General features: G+C 34.5%; 2 protein-coding genes across 3 annotated transcripts; both read right to left on the bottom strand.

The window, feature by feature from the left end:
- Positions 1 to 5,121: 5,121 nt before the first annotated feature.
- LOC131927354 (kelch-like protein 40b) lies at positions 5,122 to 7,498 on the bottom strand. Its single transcript, XM_059283092.1, has 2 exons — positions 7,464 to 7,498; positions 5,122 to 6,789 (listed from the first exon to the last, which is right to left on the bottom strand). The coding sequence occupies exon 2, from the start codon at positions 6,769 to 6,771 to the stop codon at positions 5,605 to 5,607; it is 1,167 nt and encodes a 388-aa protein (XP_059139075.1). The 5' UTR covers positions 6,772 to 6,789; positions 7,464 to 7,498; the 3' UTR covers positions 5,122 to 5,604.
- Positions 7,499 to 14,859: 7,361 nt separating this feature from the next.
- LOC131927328 (kelch-like protein 18) lies at positions 14,860 to 18,337 on the bottom strand. 2 transcript variants are annotated; one of them, XM_059283090.1, is made up of 2 exons: positions 18,256 to 18,337; positions 14,860 to 16,558 (listed from the first exon to the last, which is right to left on the bottom strand). In XM_059283090.1, the coding sequence occupies exon 2, from the start codon at positions 16,534 to 16,536 to the stop codon at positions 15,268 to 15,270; it is 1,269 nt and encodes a 422-aa protein (XP_059139073.1). In that variant the 5' UTR covers positions 16,537 to 16,558; positions 18,256 to 18,337; the 3' UTR covers positions 14,860 to 15,267. The 2 variants fall into 2 exon arrangements, with proteins under 2 accessions (XP_059139073.1, XP_059139074.1); XM_059283091.1 differs by having other exon boundaries at positions 18,250 to 18,322.
- Between the last annotated feature and the right edge of the window lie 4,047 nt (positions 18,338 to 22,384).

Genomic DNA, 22,384 nt, shown 5'->3' with positions numbered 1-22,384 from the left:
ATGTCTACCCCCCCGCATACCTTACGTACCAACGCACTAAGTCGCCCCTGTCGCCCATTAAAAAGCATGAACCTACCGAGACTTCGTTTCGTCTCAAAACCTGATTTAACGGTGGTTGAAAGAAAATTCCGACCCTTAAATATATTTTGTTTTCGTTGACCCTCGCTATAAGCGAATAGTTACAACCATTAATCTTTCATACATAGCAAGGGACGGTTCGTAGGACATGTGGAAACAAAAATTTTTAATTTGATCAAAGAATGACCGGGCGTACGATATGTGAACATAGTTCATGGACAGCTGTAATCTAATGAGAAAAGCCGAGAGCCGTGACTAATTACAGCACCAGCTGTTACCTAAGGGCTTCACGGAGCTGACAAATCGATCGGTTTTCGCTGACCTCGCTATAAGCGAATAGTTACCGATATCGCTACACTTACGATGCGTGACCAATTTAATTAGGTGTGATGGTCAGTGGATGCGATCGATATTACACAGCCGTTGCATAATGACCTACGTACTTCGCGGAAAGCCACTTAATGTACGTCGTTAATTACCATGACCTTTCAAACCGAGCGGGGGAAACTCGGTGAAGCATAACAAAAATTTAATTAGGTGGAACATCATGCTGTGATGGCCCAGTGGGTACGATCAATACATTCCCATTAAAACGGGCAGCGCCGAGAAAACTTCGCGGGCGGTCGATATGTAACAGGTGTTACATGTCTGGTTAATGTATGTTATTCACAAAGTACACGCTAACGCACCCCTACCCTCAAACCCCATCATTACTCCCCCTCTCATCCACCAACACCCCTATTGGTTTACTATTAAACATATATACAATCAAATAAACAGTGTCTTTTATTTTAAATACCATACATCAAAGAAAAGAAATATATCAAATAAATAAATAAACAAAAGTAATTAAAATCAAATTACGTAACTAGTTAATAATAATTTAACTAATTATAAAATAAAATAAAATTAAAAATAAACAAAATAAAAATAATTAAAAAGTAAACAAATAATCCAATTACGTAACTCGTTAATACAAATTACAAAACAAAATAAATAAACAACTATAAAATTTAAAAAACAAAATAAAAATAATTAAAAAGTAAACAAAGTAGTTAAATTCAAACTAATTATAAAAATTAATTAAAATTTAAAAATTATATTCAAACTAATTAAAAAACTCATTAAAATTACGTAACTAGTTAATAAAAATTACAAAATTAAAATTTAAAATAAACAAAAAATTAAAATCCAATTACGTAACTCGTTAATAAAAATTAAACTAATTAAAAAACGCATTAAAATTACGTAACTAGGTCAATGATTACGTCACAAGGTCGGTGATTACGTCATAATGTCACTGATTACGTCACAAGGTCAACGGAGATTACGTCACCCCTCCTGCTCCGCCACCCTAGGGTGGGGGAGTATTTTACTATATCTCATTGTCCCAGGCTGCACCCACCCTCACCCAGCCTCTGCGCCAGGCTCACCCAGGCGGGTGAGTATTTTACTATATCTCATTGTCCCAGGCTGCGCCACCCTCCTGCTCCGCCAACGCCAGTTGTCGTAGTATTTTACTATATGTCGTTGTCCCGCCTGCGCATCCTGCTCACCCACCCTCCACATCCCGATGCGCCAGGCTGGGAGTATTTTGCTATATGTCATTGTCCCGCCTCCACATCCTGCTCCCGAGTATTTTACTATATGCCATTGCTCCTCCCCACATCCTGCTCCGCCAAAAAAACGACCCAAAAGTGACCTAATATACTACTAATATTGCCGAAGAAAGTTTTCAAAAATATTCTTTCGTTTGGTCACAACAATTTTTTTGAATTAATTAAAATTTGGACCGAATTAGTAGGCATTTTATGCAACCACACCACAAGCGTCATCACGTTCAATAGCTTCGCCATCACGATCAATAAAACATGTAAAATACTGAAAAAAAAATTAATAAAAAACGTTTTATTAACTAACCAATGGTTTTACTAACCCTGCTCTTGATTTACGCTACGACAGAGCTATTTTTAGATAACACAAGGAAATTGCGCTAAAATTGTCACTAGACTTTTTTTAATTACTTGTTTTAATCAAAGCCTATAAGTAAAATGGATACAAATGAGATAGATATCTCCGATTATTGTTGTTGACATGAATAAAAAAATCATGTTATTATGATATTCCCTTTATAACTTTATGATATTCCCTTTATGTCTTGGGAAATGTCAAAATTAATAGCCGAGGATTGGAAGAAATGGAAGGAAATGGTGGAGGCAGAGGCGTAGCGACCCTTCCCGGCGCCCGGGGACATACTTTCAATTTGGCGCCCCCTTGGGAGCAAATGTTCGATTTGCACCCCCCCCTCGCACTTTTCATTTGCACCCCCCCCCTCAAACTTTCAATTTGGCGCCCCCCCCTAAGGTCGGCGCCCGGGGACATATGTCCCCCCCCCCGCCCCCCCTCGCTACGCTACTGGGTGGAGGCCCTATGCTCCATAAGAAGCAAAGAGGACTAAGTCAAGTAAGTCTTTATAACTGCGCTAAAAAAACGAAAGTCTGAAAAAAAATTAGAAAAATAATTTTACAGAATCTGTAATATAAAAGTTGCAAATGCAGAGAACGTGATAGATCTATATGTAGGAATAAGTTTCCTTAAATAAAGTACTTTCCGAAATAAATCTACTCATATTTTAATTATTTTTTAATTAAGTATATTAACTTCTGGGTCAATTAGTTTTAATGTTTCGCGTCTGCTACTGCTAATAATATTATTATAATATTATAAATTCTTTGTACAAGTTTGGCGCTTCCTTATAATGTATACTACCCTATAAAGCAACAAGATGTCTTTTATAATGAATTCATTCCTAAGCGACGATAAGGAAAAATCAAATTGTTTTTTATATATCTGTTTTTACTTTCTCGTATATACGAAGTATAGAGAAAGTATTGTAATCATGCAAAAAAAAAAAAAATCGAGATTTTTACAAATCTCGACGTTTTACCCCTCACTGATACGGAAAAACATAATTTTGCAATCTTGTCCGTATGTCTGTGTGTGTGTGTGTCTGTGTGTCTGTCTGTCCGTGTGTAAACACGATAACTTGAGTACCGTTACAGCTAGGTTGATGAAATTTCATATATAAGTATTTTATCAAAATCGTAGATCCGTATCAACTTTTGAGCGATTTCCGATAACCGGAAGTGGTACTTTTTCTACTTTGAATTTTTCAAAAGCCTATAACTTGAGTACTATTTAGGATAGATAAATGAAATTTCACATGTAAGTAAAAGATCTAATTCTCTACCTTCTGTTAAATTTTGGTAATTTCCGTTGACGGGAAGTACTAATTTACGCTATTTCCGATTTCTCAAAAATGCATCTAAATTTAAAAAGTACTAATAATATTGCGCACTATTATTAACATCTTTATTCGGCGTTCGCTTGGTGTGCAATACTTTTTTCTATGAGATTCTATTTTATTTTAAAAAGTTTATGTATTTAAAATGGATTAAAAATCATATCTATATCCCGAGTTCCCACCCCCTGTTGTTTTATATAAGAATATTCGAGAAAGTTTAGGGGAGATCACTCCCGGTTTATTTAGTTCAGTTACAGAAAACACTAAAAATTCAAATTCATCAAATCTTTGGTCAACATAAAAATAATCGATTACACTGTTTGAAGCACGATGTTGTAATAATACTTGATTGTTAAAGTATTTGATTTGGCATTCGAGACGAATAAGCCCAGTAACTTAAGTCTTAAGGATAGATTTAGGTCTCTAGACATCTATTATCAATTATTATTATGATTTTTATAAATGGCACACGTTTTTCAAATCTTTTAAACAAAATTATTTGTCCCTTTGAGTGTACAATGGAAATATCTTATAATTCTACCTTTCACGTAGCATTTTGAATCTTAAATGACATTCGTTTTTAGTTTACCGCCAGAAATAACAATACTTATGTTCAACTAAGATTGCACCGAAAACACAGGCGCTTTATTGGGAATTACCGATTTTAGAATATTATTAGACTCCGACCGTCTTACACTATAGCTCAAGTTGAATACAACACTTCGTGTTTTTGTGTAATAAACAAGCACAACTGCAATTACTAAACAACATCCATTCACTAAATGGGCACTATTCATTTACAGTGTAGTATGAAAAACGAAATTTATCTGAATAGTAATATCTAAATGAAACTTAATTTTTTTTAAAATGTAGGTGACTGGAACGATGTGCAACGGGAAAAGTGCCCACAAAAAAAGTGCGCAATGGCACTTAAATCGAACATTAATAGACATTAACAAAAAGTGACTACGTGTAAATTTTAGCATAATAAAACATATTTCAACGAAGTATGAAACAATTAAAGTGTACTAGTATCATTGGTTTGCTTTTGTGCATTTTTCTGTTTGCGCAGTTTTCCGATTGCGCATTTTTCTGGGAATCGTACATGTACAATCAAAGACACTCTGAGGCACTCAATTGTACACTGATCTGACTAGCTATCTCTATAGTTGTGATAATCTACAAGTTGTCGTGGGATCAAAGGTCATGCCTTAGTCTTATCCAACCTCACCTCACCTCTGATAACGTTACATGACCTAACTAGAGCATACTCACTTAACCTCACCAGACCTAAACTTTATTATACTTACCTTACTTAACCCAACCTCTCCTAATCTACACTACCCTACCGCAACCGCTACTGTTTACTAACAATTAAAGTAAATAAATTTGAGATATTAACACGCATATACCAATTTTAAAAACAATTAAATATTTTAAAGTGTTTTGTTTTTCTATTTCAATATACATATAGCATGCAGTAATTGTGTTAACTTTTGAACTCATTACGAGCAAACTATTGCATCAATTGTTAACTAAAATAAATCTAAAACTCCAACCTTTAGACCTGAGGTGCTCATAACGTTAACTTTTTATAAATTTAAAGAAACTAGCTCAGCTTAATAAATCCTACTAATCTATTTGTAGGTGATTTTTTCAAGATAGGTCGTTAACTACATTCTTAATATGAATAAAAAAGTTAACATTTTTTGAAACATGTTTATTAGTTAATTATTCATACAAAATAAAGCATTATTAAGAAAAAACCGAAAGCCATATATTCCCAGTATACATGTGTTCGATATTACATCTCATACACATACACGTACTCTTCGATGTTGATTTATATTTGATGTTATATGAGTTATGCAATCATACAGTTGATGATAAAGATCAACTTTCACTTATACATGTAATGATATAGATCAGTCAGAATGTCTCGACTTCTTTGTAAATCAACGTGTACTTAAATTATATGTTATAAGAAAATGCATAGTTCAATGGGTTTGATTGTTTAAATCAACGATGTTTCTTAAAAATAAATGTATTTATGTTTAAATATGAATGTCAACCTATAATGAAAGCTTATGGTGCAGACGTTTGTTACCTATTCAACGAAACACACCAACACATTTTTTGTAATGAACTGACGCAATGGGACCAATGGTGGTGAAGAATGGCACTGAAGTAATTAGCAGTTCTGTAAAAAAAAAACAATTGTTCTATTGTGGAATGATTTTTTGGCTGTATTCGACTGCAGACCGTTGTAAAAACACACAGCTGGTAGGAAAAACAGACGTGATAATCATATAAATGACAATCGCCACCATACATGCCATCACAAGTACAGCTCCATAGAGGCAATATCTTCCTACACGATCGCGTGTAGTTTTAGAAGGTTTGTTTTCTGTAGATTGCGTCGAATCTGAGTTGAATATAAAGCCATTTGTAAAAGTCTGGTTTTTGTTTGTTTTTTCGTTGAAACTTTTCGTTTCTCCGGCATCGAATCTTGTAGCGGCTATCTGGTTCACAAGAGTTATGGCATCGAAATTTGACAAGACAAATCGGTTGTTCATAAGTTTAGCCAGACACGCGTTAGTTGTGTCTTGGAGAGGAAGTACGGTCAGCAGCTCACCAAGGTGTGACCTGCGGAGTGTGATGTTGTCCTGGTCCAATGTCAACACGTCAACCGCGTTACACGACGGTTTTAGCCGATCAAATATTGTCTTGACCATATCTGTCGTGCTTAAACATTTGTTTGGTGTAGCCGCGAGATAGGAATCATCTGAACATGTCCATTTTAAAACTGACTGCACGGAAAAATCGGTTTCGAACAAGAAGTTATTGTGGTTTAAAATGAATTTTAAGTCATCCAAAGAAAGTTGCATGAAGACGTTTGATTCTAAAATATCCGAAAAATTGTTCATCATAAACTCTTTTACTCTAGTTGTGACGTCAATAGCATCCAGCAGCTTGGCATCGGTAAATATTTCCCAGTAGTTTTGTAAATTTACTCTCTCCTTCGCGAAGTTTTCACAATCCACAACCAAAAATTTGATCTGCAGTTGATTGGATGCGTGCCACATTTCAAGCATGTTTTCCTCGTCTAAAACTTCCGACCCTTTGTAAATAACATCAAGTATGAGACCAAATATTTCTGGGGAGATCCCCTCTATGGTACAGCTTGATTCAGATTTTTCTCTCATGCCTGTCCTCATGAGGGCCTCAAAGAAACCAGAGCAGGAACTTAAGACAAACTTGTGACAGTTGAACTTGGTGTCACCAACGTTGACGGTAAAGTCAGTAAAATTGTCCTTGTGTTTTTCAAAACATTTGAAAACTTCCGTAGCTACGTGTATGTTGTCGACCTTATGCTCGGGATAAGACATTTCTGTGTTGGATGTTTGCTGTATGGGGAAAGAATAGAGTTTTGAATGTTTTCATTGTATTTAACTATATTAAATAGCATAATTAGTATATTAAATAGGCAAAGTTAAAATGTAAAATAATTGTGGTTTAGAGACTTAAATTAACTGTATATCTATGGTACATACAACAACAGCATGTGTGACTGTTTTTGAAGCTGGACAAGAATATTAGTTAAACACTAAAACGACATTAGTTTCCTGTTTGTTGTTTTTTTTCTTAGCAAAAGCCTATATTTTTAATGATCTTTAACGCATTATGAGAATGTGTAAGTTAAAACTTAAAATGTAAGGTTAAAGAGCAAACGATTGAGACTGTAGCGAAACTCAAAATTGAATTTGTATAAAACTTTAATTTTTAAATGCTTTTTGTTTTAATGAGATAAGCTGAAATTACAAACGTTATTTTAAATAATTTTAATCATTTTAATCAAACCGAATTTTAGCTGGGTTATCCATTCTTTCTGACAAAGCTTAGACCAAGACCAAAATATACATCAAAACATCTATAAAACAATGTGGTCGGATGCCAATTACCACTTGCTCAGATATTGTAGCTAGCAGACATTTGTGACCTTCGACATCACCCTGATATTTGCTCCAACGTCTTATACAAACTTCTGAAAGCAACTAAATTTAAGCGAAATAAATATTACCTTTCGTTGTGTAGCCAGTGATAACAACGAACACGGTCAAATATGATTGCACCGAAACATAAATTCGCTGTATTGGGAATCCCCGAATGGTATTATTACCGTGCAAACTTGTTTCAGTACAGCACAAGGTGTGTAAAATGCTATAACTGGCTTTGTTGTATTTAACAAACAGAACCAGAATAAATAAAAGACGCCATTTTGATGAGTGATTAAAAGTTATTTACTTGATAGATTGTCAACTCGAAAAACAGCGAGGTGTAGATGGATGTGAAGCATTTCCTCAGCCGTACAGTTTGTTATTGGCGAATCATTTACAACGCCTGCTTCCACCCCTTACCATGTTTACACTATACCCATTTAAGGAAGCTACTATTTGTCTGTATCGTCGTCCCTATACTTTTGTCGCCTGTGTGGTCGAATAATGGTCCTTGTTGTGTTTATGAGGCTAGCGGTCAGACCCATTCGCGGTTTAAAGGTCACGCCAGCCCGCGTCTTCCGTGCATAGGTTGTGATTGTGCTCTGCCATGAAAGCTTTATTTTTGTAGAGCTGATTGGCAGAATCGGTTACACGTCTGACTTGATGCATGGAGGGCGAGGCTATTTGGTGCCGTGTGGAATGGTAGGTTCGGATCCCGTTGGGTTCTGACTGTTCTGTCTTTACTTGGACTATATTCTGTAACTTTGTCTACCCTTGGCGTTGAAATATCACTTTCTGTTTACATTGCTATTTCAGTTACAACGCCTGCTTCCACCCCTTACCATGCCTGTTATGACAAAATTTTGCCTCTCATGGTAAAATTTATTTAATTGTGGCATGTTTTCTCTACGTTGTCTTCGTCTTACAACATTGACTTGACGTATAGACTCTCGCGTGTCGCGATATCGCTGAAAACTATCTTTTATCTCCTTCTCTTAGCTTTTACCGCTGTTTTTTACTTTCTCGTATATACGAAGTAGGAACTATTGGGCTTGTAAGTTTATCGTTCTCTCTCGCGTTAATTCATGTGTGGTTAGCCAGGGAGAGATAAAAGTTTTCGAACTAAATCAATTGTTGTGAACGGGATTCCCATTGATAACAAAAAACATGGCGGCTATTTGTTAGTAGGCCCCGCTTCAAGATTTAAAAATCATCAAACGTTCCAGAAATACAACAATTGTAAAAACTTTCAACGCTGTTTTGTTCATATTGTGACCTACTTAGGTCTGTTTGGCTTTATGTATATTTAATCTCCTGAGTTATGTATTTGTCCTTGGGAGAATTGTCAGTTCACTGGTACAACCCGGTCAACTGAACGCTGTCACATCATGTGATTGTAAGTTTAATCCCTGGCAGAAACTCAACCAATGGTCTTGCGACCGTGAGGATCCTTGACTGACCCTCAACCAATAGTCATAAACCTTTTGAGTTACTTCCCCTATTATTGAATGTTATTTAATCTCGGGATTTTCATGTCCAGGGGCAGCCATATTGACTTTGGGCCGGAGAGGTGTGCCAGTGGTTAGGTGTGCCATATTTTGAGTATTGTCATTATGTGACATTATTTTCACCTTTTGTATAAGGAATTATGTGACTAGTTGTAGTTTACTGAATTTGTGTTCTGGTATATTATTACACCTTTTTGACTATCGGTGATAGTTTAACCTGTATAAGGATTTCTATTGTTGTAGAGGCAAATTGTCTCTTCCTGGTTTTTTGTTGTGGTTATTATGATGCCAGTCAGTTTTGTGAAATAATGATTTATCGGTGTATAATATACTAAGCCACAGCTGTGATATTGTGATTTTTCTCAAACTGTAAGTTGGAGTTGAGTTTATTTATATTACACTGAGAATCTGTACATTTTGATCTTACCTAGTGTCATTATCTTGTACATAAATTAAAAAGGTATTCATAGTTTAAGTCGTGTGAGTCTCTTTGATTTGTCGTGATTTACGCCTAGACTGCATTAACGAGCTCACGGCAAGTTGTTGAGATTCCGTTACAACGTCTTCTATCGGTACGATACCAATCGAACCTGGGGTGTCCGCTCCTGACTGGCTGTCGGAGGTCAGACATAACAATATGGATGGGAACAAATACATGTGTATGCATTTCTGAATATAAAAGTTTTTTGGCGGTAAGTATATTCAATATACTATTGATTTTATTTCTTTGTTGATAGTTTGTCCAAGGCTAGGGGACATTACTCTGACTCTACTCAGTCTTTGAAACGAGACTCTCGATATCTAGATCTAGATCTCTACATTGCTTTAATCTAGTCTAGTTCTAAGAGTAAGTTCATGAATTAGAATTCATTAGATCTAGATCTAGTCTAGTATTTTAGTAATTAAATCTAGATAAAATATTAGGGAAATGATGACTCTCACTCTCACTCAGCCTACAACTTAATCTTAATCGAATCTAGATCTAGATCAGATATCTACTAGTCTAGATCTAGACTCTAGACTAGACTAGAGATGGAATCTAGATCTAGAATCTAGATCTATCTAGAATCTAGATCTAGCTATCATCTATCTACAATTCTACACATATAAATTATATACTTTGTAATGCTGTATTCATGCATCTTCTGTTTTAAGTAATTAAAAAACATTCATTAATGAAATTCTTTTAATTTTTTTTTTCAATTTTAAAAAGTAGTTCTGTTTTGTTGTTTGAAATCAATGATGAGTATACTGAACTGCCATTGAGATATTTACATAAATGCTATTGTTTATAGTTTAATTCTTTCAGAAGCAACTATATTGACATCAAAACTGAATCTTCATTGTACATTAAGTATAAAAGCTTACCCACAAACTAGTCCATGTCCTTATGTTTTATTGACATCCAAACATTAAATTTTTTTAAAGGTGATTTTTCTTAAATAAAACAGAATACGTTCATATGGGATAAGAAACATTTAGTTTTGAAATTGTTTGATTTATTACATTTTAATGGAGCTGAAACTAAACACAGGGTACAAATTTATTATTACTTTGTTTCTCAGAACATTGCAAATTTTGAACATAAGAACTGTGGGAAGTAGGTAAAGATGTTAAAATATCTCTTGAAGAAATTGTGAAAGGTTTAGAGATAGAAAACAACATTTCAGAAGATGATGTATGAAATAATAGTAAAATATCTTTGGCAGTGGTCACTTAATTAATATTTTCATTAGACAAATCACATTTAGGTATAGAAGAATAAGGTACGTCTTCAGATTTTCTTATCAGCAAAGATCCTGGGTGATTCTCTTTGTTACCATCAGTCAAACGACAAGCCAATTCCGGAAAATTCATTGGGCAGCTAAATATATTTAAATTAAGTTCATGCAAGGCTTTAGAAACATTAATTGGATGAAACTCTGTAATTTCATTAACTTTTTATTACTATCAGTTCCAAAGGAATAATACAAATAAGTTACACATCATCAATAAATTAAATTTCCATTTCACCAAACTTTCTCTAAGTCATAATATATTTTAAATGCATGGTATTTTGTTAGTCTAGATGTGTTGACTTTTATTTACCACAATTATCTGATAATATAAATGAACAAATAGGCCTAATAATAATAATAATAAATTTCGAAGAATCTAGATTCTAAATCTAGAAGAATCTAGTTTGTGTCTAGATTCTAGATCTACAATTACTGCATAATTTACATTACTAGATTCTAGATCTAAATTACTACAGTTCACTACTCTAGATCGAGTTCTTAAGTTCTAATCTATAACAAGACTACACTCAACTCCACTAGACCTAGAATAATCTAGATTCTATATAAATTTATGTCAGAGGTGTAGTGAGATCGATATGGGGCGGGGGATGCGGACCTGACCGGGTGTCACCACTTAGGGGGTGACACCAATGCAAAAATAGCAATATATACAAAATAAAATGATAATTCCACTTAATTTAGTGATTAATTCGAGTGTTAAATAGTCTTCTAAAAGGTACAAATCGAAAGTTGGAGGGGGAGGTGCAAATCGAAAACTGAAAGTTTGTCCCCGGGAATGGTCGCTACGCCTCTGGGAGGTGACACCATTAAGTGCCGCACCGGGTAACTCCCGACCACGCCACTGATTGATATTGAAAATATTCTAGTCTACTTGTCTTAAAGTAAGTAGCCTATTTAATAGGCCTAATTTAGTAATTAATTCCTAATTCTTAAGTCTACAATCAACTACACTGTAAAATAAAAGAAATTAGATCTAGAATCTAGACTACTCTAGAGTCTATAAATAAAAAAAAATCCTGTATGTCGTATGTTACTGTCTACGTCGGAATTTTCAAGAGGACTTTTTTTAGTCATAGATCGAGATCTAGAAATCTAGACTCTAGATCTAGGCTATACTTAATAATTAAATTTAGGCTTGATTTACGGTTGAAATCTTTTATAAATCTCATATTTTATTTTAAAAAATTATTATTATTATACAGGGTCTAGTCCTACGTCAAAAAACATGTGTATTCTAGATCTATCTATATAAAATATAATATATTTGTGTGTGTGTGTGTGTTATGTTAAAATTAATTTACTTAAAACAACTCATCGTCGGAGTTTGTTTTGATTCCAAAAGCGAAAGTAGATTTTATAACTTAAAAAAAATATTCACAATTGGTTTGAAAAAAAAAACGCTAGCTGGCAACTACCGGAGCAAGAACTTGGTAAGCTACTTTAACAACTTAGTCTTACAAGCCCAATAGAGAAAGTATTGTAATCGTGCAAAAAAATAGAGATTTTTACAAATCTCGACGTTTTACACCTCCCTGAGTCGGAAACACATAGTTTTGCAATCTTGTCCGTATGTCTCTGTGTGTGTGTGTGTATGTGTGTGTGTGTGTGTAAACACGATAACTTGAGTACCGTTACAGCTAGGTTTCATACATAAGTATAATATCAAAATCGTAGATCCGTATCAACTTTTGAGCAATTTCCGATAACCGGATGTGGAACTTTTTCTACTTTGATTTTTTTAAAAGCCTATAGCTTGAGTACTATTTCAGATAGATGAATGAAATTTCACAAGTAAGTACAAGATCTAATTTTCTGCCTTCTTCAAATTTGAAGTAATTTCCGTTCACCAGAAGTAGGCCTAGTTATTTTCACTATTTCCGATTTCTCAAAAAACGCATTTGAATTTATAAAGTACTAATAATATTCCGCACTATTTTACACATCTTTATTCGGCGTTCGCTTGGCAATTCTTTTTTCTATGAGATTCTATTCTATTATAAAAAGTTTAGTATTTAAATGGATAAAAAATCATAACTATATCCCGAGTTCCCATCCCCTGTTGTTTTTTACAAGAATATTCGAGAAATTTTTAGGGGAGATCACTCCCGGTTTATTACTAATACAACTGCTATGCGGCGCTATTGAGTTTCGGCATTTCACTGATGTTTTCCGCAGTTTTCTTGTAAATATGTTAGTGTGTTAGCTCGCGGATAGTGGGGAGTTTGATAGTTTTTGTAATAAAATACACATTCAGAAATGTACTATTTAAAGCATCCTTGATGATAAAGTTGCAAATTATTTCGGCTTTTTATAATTTTGTTTAGTTACCCAAATTTCTTAATAGTCATATACGTCAAATATTTAGTTTAAAACGAAAAAAATTTCTCGATTTTTATAACCAAATTTGTTGTAATAAAACCTAAACCGATTATTAAAATATTTAATAGGACATTTGAGACTTTTTACCGTGGGGTCCATTAAATTAAGGATGTAGAATGTAGATCTAGATAAAATTGTATAAGCTCATAAGGTACAACACACGCTTTTTAGTCAAATTCTATTTTAAAAATATTTGTTTCTTTCTGTGAGCAATAGTAATAGTTCTACTTTTCTCATACAAAGTACAGAAAATAAATTAAAGTATCTAGACATAGAGTCTAAACTGACTTTCAATTTTAGTGTTGTTTGTTACCGACACCAACAATTATGATTGCACCAAAAACATAAAACGGTGGGAATTCCCGGTTATAGGGTATTCTTAGATTAAAACGTTCTTAAAGCTTAAATCTAGGTGTATAGATTTTGCATGCCTGCGTGTTACAAGCAGATCTACAAAAGTGAACCACTCCGTTTTGTTACATTTATTTAAAGTATAGCACGTCAAACTAAATAGGTCTACAGTCGAATAAGAAGGAAAAAACTTAACTTACTTGGGTCTCCACTAAACAATTTAACTTATACTGGGTCTCCACTAAACAATTTTACTTATACTGGGTCTCCTTTGAACAATTTAACTTACGTGGGTCGCTACTTAACAATTTAACTTATACTGTGTATCCACTAAACAATTTAACTTATTCTGGGTCTCCACTAAACAAGTTATCTTACTTGGGTCTCCTCTAAACAATTTAACTTATACTGGGTCTCCACTAAACAATTTAAGTTATACTGGGTCTCCCCTAAACAATTTAACTTACTTGGGTCGCTACAAAACAATTTAACTTCGCATCTGCAATGCCGGTATACATAATTCTACGCCTGGAGAAACGCAATAGTGTACTGATCTTACAAGACAATGCCCATCTTTAGGCTTGGCCTAGCAGTAGTGAGCGAGACTGCTAACTCGAAAATCTCGATTTCAAATCCGGTACAGTAGGACGTCATTGAGTCCACCCATCTCTGATAGGTACCTAATAAATACATAGTGCTGACCACCATATCACCTTGTATGTCGAGGTCATTGAAACAGACAAACTCTTCTTCTGCTGTCCCATGTGTCTTGGACACAAACAGAAAGAGGATGATTACTGGTCCAAGATAAATCATTGTAAGGTCAAAGTTTGCATCTCAGTCTTGTTAAGCCTATCCTTATTTAACAACGCCTAACTAATCTCTGATCACATAAAGTTACCTTACCTGAACTTAACGTACCTAAATTCACCAAAACATAACTCACCTAAACTTGTTTATCCTTAACGATCTGAACCTAACCTACTACACCCTCCGTCTAAGACTAAGCCACACGGACCCAGCTTAATAAATCCCACAAATCTGTTTTTAATTAATCTTCAAGGTTCTAAACTGCAAAATTAAACTAACATTGTCATGGTATATAAGGATACCGTTTGCTTGAATAAAGCACTTAAATGTAGAAAATTAATTATTTTCTTTCAATATATAAAAATACTCTACTATTTGAATAAATATAAAGAAATGCGTGCTCTCTTCCAAATCAGTAGTAAATGTATCCAATAGATAATATCGTGACCCGTGATTTTCTTTATAGTCATTTAGTTAGTAAAGTGTTATTATATATTGAAAGAAAATCATTGCGTTTCTACTTTTTTGGGCATTATTACATAAACGCTTTTTATTAAAACGTTTATTATGCAATTTTGAAATTACAAATTGCAATCAGTTCTAAAGAAACAAACACAATGATTTGCGGCTAAACTTGATGTTAATCTAGTACAGCAGAATACGACACAATTAGTTGTTGTTTTTTTTTAAGAAATTAATCGAAACAATTTGTATAAAAGAGCTAAAATAAATAAAATCAAAAGTTGCTTTGTTTCCACTTAAGTAAAGGCACTGTTAAAATGTGTGTGTTTCAAAATGGCCTCGAGATAAAATTTACACTGAACAACGGCCTACCTCTAATTAAACAAAATACAAACAACGTATGCATACGTTCAGTGCTACAATCAAAATCGATAATGTAGTTAAATCAAAACGTTGGCGTAATTGAGACAGGTGGTATTGAATGTAATTGTGTTGAATGGCAGCACTTGTGATTACCTTGTGCTTGTAGTAACAGATCGATTGTTTTTAGATGAGGGTGTGTTTATAGTTCAGACATGTTACATAATTTCACAAATGAGTAGATAAAGCAACACTAATGCACATGCAAAGCAAACTACCATACATATGTTTAAAACGAAAATTAGACAATTTTCTGAAAACAAATCACTGGATCGATTAGAATGTTGGATCGTAGGTTGATCATGACTATTGGTGAGGCTCTGAAACAAATCTCTGATTACATTAAAATTGTAATCTGATATAGATGTGCTTCCTGGGGTTTCATCGGATTCATCCTCGGAGCTTGATTCTGATGAATGTGAAATTGATGTGGAAGGTTGAATAATCGTTTCTGATTTTGTGGCACCAAATTTTGTGGTACCAAGTTTAGTGGGACCAAATTTTGTGGGACCAAATTTTGTGGGACCAAATCGTGTGGCAGCGATCTTGTTGACAATAGTCATGGCTTGTACATTTTGGATGACAAATTTATTGTTCATAAGTTTGGCTAGGCACTCGTTGCTCGTTCTCTGGAGAGAAATTAATGCAAGTAATTGACCAAGGTATGATCTTCTGGACGTTAAATCCCCCCGTTCATCAGTTGTAGAGTTCACCTTTCTACATTTTAATTTTAGTGAATCAGTTCCTGTCTCTGGCGAGTGAATCATGCTGGAACATTTCTTCGGCTCATCTGTGAGATAGTCGTCATCTGAACATGTCCATTTTAAAACAGATTGCACGAAAAAATCGGTTCTATAATACTGGTACCTACAGTGGTTTAAAATGTATTTAAAATCGTCAAACGAGAGTTGAACGAAGGCGTCTGATTCTAAAATCTTCTGAACATTCTTCACCATAAACAGTCTAACTCTATTTATAACATCTAAAGAGTCCAACAGCTGAGCAGTTAAAAGTATATCCCAGTAGTTTTGTAAATTTACTCTCTCTTTTACAAAGTGTTCACATAATAAAACTAAAAATGTTATCTGCAGTTGGTTTGAAGCATGCCATATGGCAAGGATATTATCGTCATTTAGAACATTTCTCCCTTCATAGATGAAATCCAGTATGAGTCCAAATATTTCTGGTGAGATACCCTCTATGGTACAACTTGATTCAGATTTTTCTCTCATATCTGTCCTCATGAGAGCCTCAAAGAAACCAGAGCAGGAACTTAAGACAAATTTGTGACAGTTGAACTGGAAGTCGCCAATGTTGACTGTAAAGTCAGTAAAATTGTCCTTATTGCCTCGCAAACACTTGTAAACTTCTGTAACTACGACAAAATCAAGGTTGCTATGTACAGAATTTTGTTTCGGATTAAACATGGCGACTGTGGATGTTAGAATTCTGAAAACAAAAAATAAGAATTTTAAATGTGAAGACTACTAAATCAGAAAACAATTAGGCATTATCACGCCAAGATTTTTTTAGAGCTAGATTATATATATATATCAAATATATATATATATATATATATATATATATATATATATATATATATATATATATATCTAATATATAAAGCTCAGTTCTGTATGTAATGCATTTGTATGTCGTTGGAATTGTACGATTTTAAGTGTTAGAAAAATTATCGTGCGCATTTGTCTAAATTTATGAGCTAAAAAATTACCATTGAAAGTGTTGGGAAATAATTTTCATTTTTCAAATTATAGTAATAATTGTCGGCATGTTCATTAAACACAAGTTTTAAAAAAAATATCATCTTTTACAAAAATTCTAATTATGTCTTTATTTAGTCCTATAGCACTTACTTCCCTTTGATAAATTAGGAAAAACACAATTACTTCCCTTTATAAAAAACCATTGCATTCCGTGAAAATAATTTACTTTTTAATTACTTTGTTTTGGTGTTGGGAAAAAAAATAATTACATAATTAGCGGGGATTGATCAAGTGCAAATGTTGTAGGTATTTTACGGATAAGCTTGGAGTATTAAAATTGTTTATTAAATTGAAACAGGCGCGTTCGTTTAAGTGAGTGCAAAAGACTGTGAATAAGTTGGGGTACTATAGTCGTTCATTAAGCTAAAACAGGTGATTCCGCCCCGGGCGTTTATGTTCGCGTTAGTGTTTTCTTTGTGTTTAGGTGGGTTTGCGTTAGTGGTTGCGTTTTAATTTGGTTCGTTTTTGTTCTTTCTTTTTTCGTTTTTGTTTGTGTTTTTTTTTGTTTGGGTTTGTATTTGTGTTTTTGGTTGGTTTTGCGTTTGGATTTGGTTTGTTTTCGTTTGCTTTTTTCGTTGATTTTTTTTTTGTTGGTATTGGTGTTTGTGGTTGGGTTTGTTGTTAGGTTTTTGTTTTCGTTTGCTTTTTTGTTTGTTTTTTTCTTTGTGTTTGTATTGGTGTTTGTGGGTGTGGTTGTGTTTGTTGTTAAGTTTTTGTTTTCGTTTGTATTTGTAATTGTGTTAGCGTTATGTTTGCGTTTTGTTGTTTTTGGTTGGTTGTGGTTTGGGTGGGCAATGCCGGGTTTATGATGATTACTAAACACACAGGTAATGGTCTTTAACAGAAAGGTTTTTCACAGAAGCCAGAGCAGGGCCTGGCCGGGACGGCTAGTATATATATATATATATATATATATATATAATATAGTATATAGTTTCCTATCAATCTTTGAACGACTTTTTGTAATCGGAAGTTGTACTTACTCTAACTCCGGTTTCTCAATGGCTAATTACTTCATAACTGTTTTAGTTAAGTGAACGAAATTTCAAATTTAAGTAAATCATTGTAAAATAAATCATGCGTAAATATCTAAGGATTTGTGAAATCTTTATTATAAGAGAAAGTGATACTTTATTCAATTGGGCACAAGATAACTTGAAAACGGTTTCAGCTATTTCTACTTTGAGTTCATTTAGTACGCAATTATTTTTTCTACGACATTCTCATGAAAAAATTTAGAATACCATTGATATAAAAAATTTAAGTCCATGCTTAACGACACACATTTTTTACTCATATTCTATTAACAAAATGATTTATTTATTCTTTTCTGTGAATATTTGTAATATTTCATACCTGTACCTTCTTTATACAAAGTTCAAAAACAAGATACATTAAGTATACAGGTGACATTAGTTTTTAGTTTGCCGCCATTGATAACAAAAAAGGGCGCGTTCAACTGTGATTACACTAAAACAAAGAACGCTGAAAATGGGAATCCCCGATGATAGAGTATTATTAGATTAAGGCCTTATTAAAACACAGCTAAAAGTGTGTAGAACGTCGAATACGTGCTCACATAGTCGTGTAACAAACAGATCTACCATGACTCAATGACAACATTTTTTGCTAACTTTGTACAATTTATTTACTGTATGGTAAGCAAAATGCGAAGGCGTGGATCAGCGGTTGTGACCTGAATTACAAACCAACCTTCAAACCTGATTTGTTGATGACATTTGCATTATAAAACACTAAGATATAACCACACTTACACAGATGGATAAATCCTACACATCTTCCTTAAGGACAATCATAAAACGGAGGGTGGCATTTGTTTTGAAACCCCTGCTATTTAGGGTTTAGTCAAACACTACTGCTCTTTAGAGTGGAGTCAAACACTACTGCTCTATGGAGTGGAGTGAAACACTACTGCACTATGGAGTGGAAACACTACTGCTCTAAACAGTGGAGTCAAACACTACTGCTCTATGGAGTGGAGTCAAACACTACTGCTCTAAACAGTGGAGTCAAACACTACTGCTCTATGGAGTGGAGTCAAACACTACTGATCTATAGAGTGGAGTCAAACACTATTGCTTTATATATTGGAGTCAAACACTACTGCTCTATAGAGTGGAGTCAAAAACTACTGCTCTATAGAGTGGAGTCAAACACTACTGCTCTATATAGTGGAGTCAAACACTACAGTTCTATAGAGTGGAGTCAAAAACTACTGCTCTATAGAGTGGAGTCAAAAACTACTGCTCTATAGAGTGGAGTCAAACACTACTGCTCTATAGAGTGGAGTCAAACACTACTGCTCTGTAGGGTTTACTCAATCACTATCGCTATAGAGTGCCTAGTCGAACACTATTGCTATTTAGGAAAACACAACTGCTCTTTACGGAAACACTACTGCTCTATAAGGAACGGCGTGTCCTAGTAGTAGAGAGCTAGACTTCTAACCCCAATGTCTCAGATTTAAATCCGGATTCAAGTCAGGAGAACGTCCCTAAAACCACCTGGCTCTGTTGGGTACCTAACTCACGTTTAGTAAAGCAAAGTCGGCTGAGCATAGATGAACTCTACTTGATCTATACCGTGTGTCTTGGGCACGAATGGAAATAGAAGATGATAGTACAAAAATATATTGCAGGGGGAAAAGAATAACAAAATACAAGTAACTTCGGTCGTCAAAAAGGAATTAAACTTCACAGTTGCAATGCAGGAACCCGTAAATCTACAACAATAGACACGAAATAGTTCACTGATGTTACAAGACACTGCCCATCTCTATACAAATCGTCATATGGTTGAAACACTATTGCTCTATATGGTTGAGTATAACAACAAACTCTTAAGGTTTGAGTTTTAAAAAATGAACATTTTAAAGGAGAAACTCGAATGACCAATCTTATAACAAAGGAAAATGTTTATCAAAAAAAAGAGGGTAATAATTTTAAATTTAGTTTTCAATAACGCTTGTCCTGAATAACTAGAGGCGTAAACAGACTAATTTTTTTCCTTGAACTTCTTATACAGACGTCTCGAATTTTTGGGATCCAAAATTGTAGACTAAGATTTAGCGTATGTTTTAACTTTAACAAGAATTAGAGTCTTTACTAGTATTATATTAGCATATCTATGTGTGATCTTTAGTAGAATGAGCAAAACTATTCGCAAGGTAGCTATGTCTATATTAAACCTGAAGTTTTAAGTGCTGTATTTTATTTTATGGGGGGGGGGGGGGGTTCGGGTATTTTGAGAGTTTTTGTTTTCAATAATTGTGGTCAATCAAACAATGATTTTTTTTCTAGCAGTTGGATAGCTGGTTTTGCCTGTGGCACACTAGAATTTGTTTTCAAGAATATCATTATTTACCTGTTCTATCTATTTGATATCCCAATTTGTCTCATGTACTTTTTTTTCTAGTTGCAGTAATATTTTAAAATCACGTTAGGTTGTGTAGATCCGTACCCTCCATGTGCACAACAAGGAAAGTAAATCGTTTTAAATTTTATAGGCATATCCCTATTTGAACAAAAACAAATGTGTTTGTGGGGTTTTTTTTTCCCAATGTTTTATATGAAGTTCTAAATATGTTCCTGTTTGAATACACTGTTAGCTAACCATTGCATTCACCGTAAACTAAAACAATCTTAAACTCATCATCAACTTATTTTTTGGCCAAAGACACATGGGTCCCCCACAGAAAGCTCCCTCCACTTGTGTCGGTCACCGCAATTTTCTTGTGAGTCCCCCATGACAGTCCTGTCTTTGTCAACTGCTTTCCCGGTTTTGCGACTCCTCGTCATAAAATGATTAAAACTAAAACTAACCCAATTCAAAATGAATGGAAGTTATCACAAAAAATCCAATCTTTACATCATTATCATCATCATCATCATCATCATCATCATCATCAATCCTTTGTGGCCCCTGGGGAGTAAAAGGCTGCAACCATACATCTCCAGCGGTTGTGTAAATCCGTACCCTCCATGTGCACAACAAGGAAAGTAAATCGTTTTACATTTTATAGGCATATCCCTATTTGAACAAAAACAAATGTGTTTTTAAGTGGGTTTTTTTTCCCAATGTTTTATATGAAGTTCTAAATATGTTCCTGTTTGAATACACTGTTAGCTAACCATTGCATTCACCGTAAACTAAAACAATCTTAAACTCATCATCAACTTATTTTTTGGCCAAAGACACATGGGTCCCCCACAGAAAGCTCCCTCCACTTGTGTCGGTCACCGCAATTTTCTTGTGAGTCCCCCATGACAGTCCTGCCTCTGTCAACTGCTTTTCCGGTTGTGCGACTCCTCGTCATAAAATGATTAAAATTAAAACTAACCCAATGAGAATGGAAGTTATCACAAAAAATCCAATCTTTACATCATCATCATCATCATCATCATCAATCCTTTGTGGCCCCTGGGGAGCAAAAGGCTCCAACCACACATCTCCAGCGGACTCGGTTTTGGGCTGCTCCCCTAATCTGTGCCCATGTGAGCCCAGCTGTTTTCGCCTCTTCTTCTTCCGTTAGGCTTTCACTAGTAGGCATCATGTGCTCTTCTAGAGAGGAACTTCCTCGACCAAGTTGGTGTTGGATTTTTGTACTTGCAGTTTCTGTAGCGGTATATTTTTTTATGAGATAAGGTTGCTAGCTTTATGTTTCAACCCCCAACCTGGAGGACCAGGGTGTTAGCTTTGGTCTGATCCCCACTCGCGCAGACCTTCCCAGCTTGGTTGAACCTACCAGGAGTTTACACTCCCGCTGGTATAGCTCTGGGGGTGGTCAGGATACACAAGCAGCCAAACCACGACAAGGCTATAACACCGGATGGCAGAATCTTCAGATCATACGGCAGCATTTTAAAACGCTCAGACTAAACCACACTGAACAAGCTTAATAATTCATACAAATCTATTGTTAAGTAATCTTTAAAGATGGGTCTTCAACTGCATAGCTAAACTAACATTGCCATTGCATAAGTATATAGTGTGTTTGAATTATGCAATTAAATGTAGAAAAATAATCATTTTATTTAAATATATAATAATACTCTACTATTTGAATAACCATAAAGTAAAGCGTGGGTCTCTTCCAAAATATTAGTAAAGCATCCAATAGATAATTCAGTGGCCCACGCTTTTCTTTATAATTATTTAATAAGTAGAGTGTTATTAGTGCATTATTACATAAAAGCTTTTTATTCAAACGTTTTTATGGAATTTTTAAGTTACATATTGCAATCATTTCTAAAGAAACAAACACAATATTTTGCGGCTAAACTTGATGTTAATCTATTACAGCAGAATACGACACAATTAGTTGTTGTTTTTTTATAAGAAATTTAACGAAACAATTTGTATAATATAGCTAAAATAAAGAAATTCAAACGTTTTTTTGGTCATTTACGTAAAAGTGTGTGTGCTTTAAATGGCCTTGGGTTAAATTTAACACTGATCCTCGACCTAGCTC

The sequence above is a fragment of the Physella acuta genome, unplaced genomic scaffold, assembly GCF_028476545.2.
Source record: "Physella acuta isolate Inbredline_101_S28 unplaced genomic scaffold, ASM2847654v3 ptg000087l, whole genome shotgun sequence".
NCBI lineage: Eukaryota > Metazoa > Mollusca > Gastropoda > Physidae > Physella > Physella acuta.
The sequence above is the reverse complement of the archived record's forward strand: the minus strand, read 5'-3'. Positions and strand labels throughout refer to the sequence as shown.